The sequence below is a fragment of the Oryctolagus cuniculus genome, chromosome X (genome assembly GCF_051225735.1).
Source record: "Oryctolagus cuniculus isolate XC-2025 breed Fujian yellow rabbit chromosome X, ASM5122573v1, whole genome shotgun sequence".
Classification (NCBI taxonomy): Eukaryota; Metazoa; Chordata; class Mammalia; order Lagomorpha; family Leporidae; genus Oryctolagus; species Oryctolagus cuniculus.
In genome coordinates this window covers 129,399,411-129,408,240 of record NC_142888.1, presented here as the reverse complement: position 1 = coordinate 129,408,240, position 8,830 = coordinate 129,399,411, and the positions used below count along the sequence as shown (strand labels likewise).

Sequence of the window (8,830 nt, the reverse complement as noted above, 5' to 3'; positions counted from 1 at the left end):
GCAGGGGCCCAAGCACCTCAGCCATTTTCTACTGCCAGGCCAAAGAAGGAAACTGGATGGGAAGAGGAGCAGCTGGGACTAAAAGCAGCACCCATATAAGATGCTGACGCTGCAGGTAGAGGCTTTAGCCCACTATGCCACAATGCCGCCCCTGGAAATGTTTTATACTTTGGTGTGTGGTGGTTACATGGATGCATACATATGCAAAAATTCATTGAGTTCTATTCCGAAGTAAAGGTGGACTCTGGAGTAGCATACCTCACTGAGTGTAAATCTATAACTCAATGGTAAATTGAATTACGAGACACACACACAAAAATGTTTATAGAAGTATTTTTATGGTGTAGTACCCAATTAGAAACAATCCAACTGTCAATCAATATATGCATGGTAAACAAAATTCCAATGGAACATTATTCAGCCATAAAAGATGAAGCACTGATATATGCCACAGTTTGGGGGAACTTTGAAGACGTTATGCTAAGTGAAAGAAGGCAGAGACATGAAGGGAAAAGGTTGCATGCTTCCACTGATATGAGGTGCTTACAATTGGCAAACTCGTGGACACAGACTAGAATGGTAGTTACAAGGGTGTATGAGGGCGTGGGAAATGGTATATTATTAAATGGGCACAGAGTTTCAGTTTGGAATGATAAAGTTCTAGAAACAAATAGTTGTGATGACTGCACACTACTGTGAATGGACTAAATGCCAGTGAACTGCAGATTTTTTAACGATGTATTTATTGATTTAAGACGGAAGGCTGTCACTTTACAGCATATGAATTCATCTCCATCTTAAAGGGGAACGGGAAAAGCTGTTTTTCAAAAGTGGCTGGCATTTTTTTTTTTTTTTTTGAAGTCTTTATTATGGAGACTTAGAACTCACCTGGAGGTAAATTCTGTCTGTACAGTGTACCGCCTAGGTCATTCGGAGTGCGTGGAAGCCAGAGCTGTTTGTGAAGTGTTTTCACCTTGGGGGTGGAGGGGCACAGGAAATGGGAGAGGCAGAGCAAATGTGTGGAGCTAGGTGGGAGCCGGAGGGCGCCATGCGGGCGCTGCCGCGGCTTCCAGCCGGCGTGCCTATGCGGGCGGCGGCGGTGAGTCTAGCCCCCGCGGCTTCCCGGAGGTGAGCGCAAGGTGCTGAAGGCGCTGCTTTCGGGAAACCTGCTGTGCGGCTGGGCCGGAGCAGCGCACCTTCCTGCCCTGGGAGCGGAGTGTGGAACAAAGTTGTAATGGGGCGGATACTTTTCCTCTGCTTCTCATCTCCTTTCAGAACCCCGCACTACTGATGCTTCTGGCAAACTGTGATTTGGAGCAGTGGGACAGAGCCCCCTGCTTTGGACACTCGCCAACTCCAACAGGAACACGGTAAATGTGGGCAGCAGGCGCTGGCCCTTGGCCACTTTGTCAGCACAGGAGTGAGCATCCTTTTGTGTACCCGGGGATACCTGGAAGACATTTTGCACAGGGGGGCAGTCAGGCTGAGGTGCAGCGGTCCAGCTGGTGGAGCCACTGTAACCTGAGCTTGAAAAGTTAGCATGACCACAGTCTATACTGAGCTGGGCAAAGCCTGGATCGCACAACTACGTCTGCATAACCCTGTGTCTACGTGTATGTGCATGTAAGTGTGGTGTCCTACTGTGTATTATTTTGAATCTGCTTTGATTCACCAGTTCATTCTGAGTATAACCTTGTGGGCAGAGAAGCTTTGTGGACTATGTTCCAACACCAGGAGCCCCGCCCAGTGCCTGGACAGCTAACCACAAGCCTTTCTACTTCCCACTCCGAGGCCTCCCACACTGCCTTGTGAGCTTCTGGTCCTTGCTCCCAGCGGCCTCTGGGGTCATGACATTATTAGGTCTTGGTTTCATTCCTTCCCCAGGGGTTAAATAGGATCCACCTGTTTTCAGAAACCAGCAGTTCAGCAGGTGCCGCGGCTCACTGGGCTAATCCTCCGCCTTGTGGCGCTGGCACACTGGGTTCTAGTCCCGGTCAGGGCGCCGGACCAGCCGTTCAAGAACAAGCAGACCAGGTTATCCAATGTCAACACACCAATAAGCCCTCCTCCCCCAGCCACCTCGCCACAGCTTGCTAAGTGAAGACTCGGAGGTAGGAGGTCTCCATGACTTGCTCTGGAATAGTCCGAGCCCGTGGCAGGGATGGCACTTGGACCTACAGCTCTGATCCCCCCAAAGGCAATGCTTTTCCAACCCCCCTCACCTGTACATCCCCCCCACAATCTGGTGGAAGAAATATATTTATCAAGAAATCACACACTAAAGCCACAAAACACTTTTTATTTGATTGTTATCACAAATAGAGAATAGAATTAAGGCAGTATAATACATTTCCACTTGTCGTTTACAAGCTTGTGTACAGTAAACTTTGCCTAAAATGTCAATTTGAATAGACAATTCAATTTTTTTATTAAACAGCAGGTTTTTTTTCCCCTTGAATTCTAGAGAAAAATCATTTCCTGGGCCATCAAGTATGCTAACACAAGATGTCTACGGCTTCACACTGCATATGACTGAGCCCCAGTCCACTGGTGGGTAGCATCTCTCTCTCCAGGAACAAGGAGAAATACTCAGGTACAACTTCCCCAGCAGTACTCCATCTGCTTCTGGCTATCAGTATTACTTCAACTTCCTTTGTTAATGAGAATGTAAAATGTAAACAGTGATTGTGTAAAAACATTTGGCTGAGGTAAAAAAAAAAGTAGTTATAAAATATATTAAAAGCATGACTATAATTGGTCCTAGCAACCATATGTTTGGATTTTAGCAGAAACTGATTCATTAATAGATTTGTTTCTATGGAAGTAAATGAAAGAAAGTCCTGGAAAACATTAAAAAATATACACCAAAAACAAATAAAGCAAAAACATCTCATCATTCATAACCATGTTTGACTATAAAATCAGCAGTGATGTTTGAATTTTCACAAAACACGAACTGGTGTAACCGTGTCTTTCCTTCTGCCATATGATCTCATAGGCAGAAAACTTTATTTTAATAAGATATTATCAAATTCTATTCTTCAGACATGGGTCATATTTTGTTGCTGAGATTTACAAGAGAAGCTTTCTAGTACTTGCACTTGATCACAACTGCTTTTCTGACTGCCCTTGAAATACAATAGAGTCACGCACTGACAAAGAGAAGGCTGCGGTCACATTGGGTTCACAGAAGCCTTCACCAGGACACTTTGACCATTGCGCATGCACTCCTCCCCCACACCTCAGGGAGTAGGAGAAGAAAGCAGGATCAAGGCAGAGAAAAGGAGGAAAGGTGAGAAAGAGTGACACAGGAATGGGAAGAAAAAGCAAAGTCTTAAATCGCAGGGATTACGGAAGGTCAACCATAGCAGAAACAACAGATTTTCTTAAGGAAAATCTTGTCTGTAAAGTTGCAAGCGCACACACGCACAGGTATTTTGTTTTTGTTTTTGTTCTTTACAGGACACGATGTCAAGGAGAAGTATGCCTGAAAGCTTTGACCACGTCAGCGGGTCAGCGTCCAGCTGTGTCTCTGTCCTTGTGTAAATGCAGTAGGGATCTCATTTTGGATTACATAGGCAAATCAAACTGGAGAGGGGGACCACTGCCTGGCCAGCTGCCAAGAGCATTTTCACACCGCCATTTCATCAGAATCATCTTCAACATCAATAACCATAACCTCATGGGAATCGTTGGTGGCAGTGGCGACTACAGTAGGGTCAGGAAGGGCAGCAGCAGACTCCAGCTGGCTGGCCTTAGGCTTGGGGGACCCAGTAATGGGACTGGAAGCAGGCTCAGAGAGGTCACTAACATCAGACTCCAGGTGACTGGCGTTAGTGGTCTCCAGGTATTGGGAGGCAGAGAACTCAGAGTGGCCAACAGCAGTGGGCTCAGCGTGGCTGGTAGTGGCAGGCTCAGGGTGGTCAGAGACAACAGGATCCAGATAGCCGACAGCAGTAGGCTCAGGATAGCTGGCAGCAGGCTTGATGTAGCCAGTGGGGGGTGTAGGGTGCCTGGCGGCAGGGCTGAGAGCAGGCTTGCCAACAGAGCGGTGGAGACCAGCAATAGGCTTGGGGTGACTGCAAGTGGGCTTGTAATGGACAGAGGAAGGCTTGAAATGGACAGAATCAGCCTTGAAGTGGACCAAGGCAGGCTTAGGGTAGATTGTGGAAGACTTGGGGCGGCCAGAGGCAGTCTTGGAGTGGCTAGGGACAGACTTGTAGTGGCTAGAGGAAGGCTTACGGTATGCAGAGGCAGACCTGGAATGGGACTTGGGGTGGCCAGAGGCATGGTTAAGGTGGCCAGCTGCAGCAGCACCGGGTAGTGGAACATTCCGGACACCCATCGGGGTTCCCTCCACAGCAGGACAGACAAGGGCACTGTCTTGCTCATGGGCTTGTCCGTGGGCTTGGGCACGGGCACGAGCACGGGCTCGAGCCAGGGCACGAGCCTCCTGCATCTCACGGATATCAGTGATGAGGCCAGAGAGGAACAGGATAGGGTGCCGCATAGCATGGAAGATGGTCCAGTATTCGCGTCGGAAATTCTCATTGAGGAGCCCATAGATCACAGCATTGAGGCAGCTGTTGAAGTAGGCTATGAAGTAGGCTGCAAGATAAAGCCAATTGGGGATCTTGCTTGCCATCTCCTTCGGACTGAGAGCTACCAAGACAGTGAGCACATTGATTGGGCACCAGCACATTGCAAAGAGGAGGAAAATCACAAACATGGTTAGAAAATTGCGAACCTCAGCAAGTTGGTTCTCGGGATTCTGTCCAGCCGGGTCACGGGCCGCCAGCACTCTGGTCCAGATTCTTGTGTAGCAGAAACCCACTATGAGGAGAGGGAGGACGAAGTGGATGCAGACGATGGTCACGGCAAAGACAGGGTTGTCCAGGTGGTTGAAGATGCAGGTGTAGGTGCGAGGATCATACTCGATGGTGCCGATGTACATGTTGGGCAGCACAGCCAGGACGGTCATGACCCAGGTGACCACCAGGTAGATACAGGTGTTGCGCACGCTGAAGATGCGTTCATATTGGAGGCTGTGGCAGATGTAGCAGTACCGGTTGATGGCGATGGCCAGGATATTGAAGATGGAACCGACCACACTCAGCCCTGTGATGAACCCGACCATCTGGCACTGGAACTGGCTCAGATCCCATCCTCCAATGGACATGGTGTGCAGCATGAGAGGATAGGGGTAGATGGCCACCAGCATATCGGCCGCAGAGAGGCTGACCACAAAAATGTTGCCTGAAAAACACATGGGGGAGGGAGGAGGAAACACAGAGGAGAGTAAATGGTTAGAGTATGGAAATCTACAGATTGCAGGTGGAGGAAAAGGCCAGCTGCTCTAGGGACGCCTTCGAATTCTTTTACAGCAACGCAGTTGTGTTCTTTATTTTTATTTACAAACACGTTCCAGGGGGTTCTGATGCACAGCCAGGCTCGGGACGCCTGTCCTTTGCCCACCATTTTCCTTATAAGCAATGTCATCTCTGGGAGAGAAGCGAACCTGACACAGAGGGCAGTGAGCGCAGAAGTCCTGTGAGGAAATGGTCATGCTGCTGTCATTTTCAGAGAAACACACAATGGGAAGTCTTGGGGAGGGGGTGTGGGGAGAGGGAGGCAGAGCAGGAAGAGCTAAAGAGTTAAAGAAGCTATTGAGGAAGGCTGGAGAGGGGAGGGCGGCAAGGCAGAGCCTGGAGGGATGTCTGGAAGCCTCAACCTAAGCGAAAGAAGAAATTAGCGCTCTCCCATTCTGAGAAGGGCATGTAATTACAGACCGTCCTTATAAGCCTCCTCCAAAGGGATGACACACTCCTGGAAGCCCACTTACCATTTCCGAGGCAACCTAAACGGGAAAACCGAGGGAGGGGGAGCGAAGCCTTGTGCAACTTAATCTGAGACGAAAGAAATAGGGGCGGAAGAGAGGAAACTGGAACCCCCCCGCAAGGATTCCAGAAGTGCCTGCTTCGTGTCCCCACCCCACCGCAGCTCAGAGCTGCGCACTGGCTGGTCCCGAGCCCTGAGGCGGCCTCTGGTGCTTATCTTCACCGCAGCCCGCGGACCAAACAGGAACGCGCAAGGGGGATCCCCTCACTCCCGTTTTGTCGCTCAGCGGTAGGAAGAAGCCCAGTGCGGGCGCAGAGCCCTCTTTTCTTCCGGAACACCTCGTTGTTCATTAACACTGGTTTGGCAAAATACTGCACTGGGAGAAAATGAGCGCTTTTTGCAAGGGCGGAGGTACGGCTGCTTCTGCCTCGTTCCGACGGCGCAGCCGAGAACCCGCCTCAGCGCTTTCTACAGAAGAAGTTCTTTCTAGGGTTTTCCCTCGAAGTAGTAAATTGGAGGGCAGAGGTGGGGTGGAGTGGGGTAAGCCAGGGAGGGAATCCCTAAAAAATAAAACCACAACCACCATAAAAGCCTTTATTTGAATTACAGAACGAAATCAAAGAGAAAAGAACGAAAAAGAAAAACAAAGAAAGTGGGCTTCACGGGCGCTCCCTGGGACTCCGCGGGTTCGCCCGGTGCTCGGCCTCACGTTTCGGGGAAACCCAGGAGAAATCAGACACGCCCGCCAGAGTTTGGATGCCAAGTTTTAAAGACGATGCGCTCATCAGCGCGTTTTGAAAATTGGGTGGTGTTTTGTAATTCCTCCTCCAAGACCCCGCCCGGCCTCCTCTCCTCCGTCTTTCTCAGACCACCGCTCCCCCCCGCCCCTGCCTCAGTTGCCTGAGAACCTGAAGGTGAAGACCCCGGGCGCCGCCTTCTCCCTCCCCCAACCCCCAGCGCGCAGGCCCTTTGCCCCTCCTACTCCCCTCCAGAGCCTTCTCCCTCCCAACCTGCAAACGGGGGCTCGCAGCTTTGCACTGGTGGGCTCCCCGCACCACGGCACAGATCGTGCTGCGGGGCATCCTCCCGCGCTTCTCCCCAGACCCTCTCGCTGTCGGCTCCGTTCCTTGAGGTAGGGGTTCCCTCTCACCACTCCAGACCCCAGTGCTTTGCAGTCGCCCACTGCCCCCTCTGAGCTCTTCTGTCCTTCTGCCGCTCCCCAACTGGTTCTGCAACCTTCTATCCCACTCCCACCCGCCACACGAAGCTCTCGATTCTCTCCGCCGCCCCGTCCTGTGACCTCCCCCAGTACCCGCTTACGGATCTTGGGATCTCCGCGGACTCCGCCGTCGCTGCCGCAGCCTGCTGTGCCCAGCCTGCCGCGCGCCAGACCGGGCTGTGCGCCTTGGGACGGGCGGACGGAGCCCGACTCTCGCAGGCTCAGATCTCCCTGCTCGATACTCAGGCGCGGGGATCTGCGCTCCGCTGGGGAGCTGCCCAAAAGCCACTCTGGGGACCCAGGGCTGCGGCGAGTGGGGTCTAGGACGGATTTGAGCGCTGCCGTGGCGTTGCGCTCAGGTAAGCGCCGCCGCGGCCGCCGCGGCCGCCGCGAACTTAACTTTCCTGGAGCGGGTGACAGTCCGTCAATTCGGACAGTTGCGCCTGGGCGCGGCCACTCCTGCGGCGTCTGGCTCTGCTGACTGTCCCGGAGCGGCCACCAGAGGCTCCGCACAGGTGCCTGCTCCCTCCGCGCCGGGTTGCGGACCGTACAGGGTTTAGCGCGCTTCCGCGCACAGCGGGGACCCCCACCCCCACCCCGGGCTTCACAATTGGATGCCCTAGCTAATTCTCTGAGCTCCCCTGTCCTTGAGAACGTCTAAGTTAACGGGACCCCCCGCGGAACATCCCCTCCGCCAACCTTGCGGGGAATTTGGGTGCAGGGACGTTCAATATGAGGGCACTGTCCATGGGTTGTCTATTTGGGCCGCTCAAACTAACACCCTAGGGGTCGCAAGTTGCTGCACCTTGGGTAGGAAGAGGGAAGGGTGGCTTACCGGAATTTCGGAGCTTCTTGTTCTTCGTCACAGCCAAAATGACCATGGAGTTGCCGATCAGGTCTACGACAATGGTAATAACCATTGCGCAGAACATGAAGGTGATTAGAGCCGGTGGGTAGTCTGGCTGCGGCAGCTTGCAGCCAATACAGCCGAATGGGGTGGGAACCGCTAGAGTAGGCCCCATGTTGCTCCTGGAGACCTTTAAGAACTCCCTGAGCACTCAGGATCAGCAGCGGTTGCCGGCAGCGAACACCAGCTCCGTCCCTGGCCAGCAGCTCCAGGAAAGCGTGCCTCCCTCTCTGAGAGTCTGAGAGAGAATGACAGCCTCCCAACCCTCTCCGATGAGCTTTTAAAGCCTCAAGAGGTGACTAGTCCAACCCCTAGTCCCGCCCCCCGACCAATCAGAGCTGTCTGACCACCCCCACTTTGGACACCAACTCTTCTTGAACAAATCCACATCGAATGAGGTGTTGTCTTGCTTCTGCCTGCCTTGTTTGTGCTTCCCCTCGAGCCAGCCACCCCTCCCAATTCCCCAGGTACCTTAGTCGTGACTAGCTCGGAGTTCAGTTCCCCCTCCCTACCAATAGCTGTTTTTCTCTTTCCCCCTGCCCACAGCAACAGCCAGCAAGCAGAAACACCTGTAGATTGTGGAGCAGAGCTGGTGTGGAGTCTTGCACTTTCTGTGGAAGTCCAGTGCCGGCCGAAGCTAGTCTGCGCCCTCCAGTAGGGTGTAGGGAACAGCTGACAACCCCTTGAACACACTAGTCATCACCCCTAAGTCTCCTTGAGAAATTTATCCCACTCCCAACACTTTCGCGTATCAGGAGCCTTCTGCACCATACACGGAGAAAGGGTCAGCTGCGGAGGGCTCCCCTCCCAAATCTGAGTCCTTGAATCTAGGGAATTTATCTTGATACGCTTCCCACCAGGAGCCG

At 52.5% G+C, this 8,830-nt stretch overlaps 1 protein-coding gene across 1 annotated transcript; it reads right to left on the bottom strand.

The window, feature by feature from the left end:
- Positions 1-2,300: 2,300 nt before the first annotated feature.
- Positions 2,301-8,220, bottom strand: GPR50 (G protein-coupled receptor 50). The gene is made up of 2 exons (XM_008275025.5): positions 7,893-8,220; positions 2,301-5,256 (listed from the first exon to the last, which is right to left on the bottom strand). The coding sequence occupies exons 1-2, from the start codon at positions 8,077-8,079 to the stop codon at positions 3,632-3,634; spliced, it is 1,812 nt and encodes a 603-aa protein (XP_008273247.4). The 5' UTR covers positions 8,080-8,220; the 3' UTR covers positions 2,301-3,631.
- Between the last annotated feature and the right edge of the window lie 610 nt (positions 8,221-8,830).

Coding starts and splice junctions, on each gene's coding strand:
- GPR50 (XM_008275025.5), bottom strand. CDS start 8,079: ATGGGGCCTACTCTAGCGGTTCCCACCCCATTCGGCTGTATTGGCTGC. Junction 5,257..7,892: donor CAAGAAGCTCCGAAATTCCG/GTAAGCCACCCT, acceptor TGTGTTTTTCAG/GCAACATTTTTGTGGTCAGC.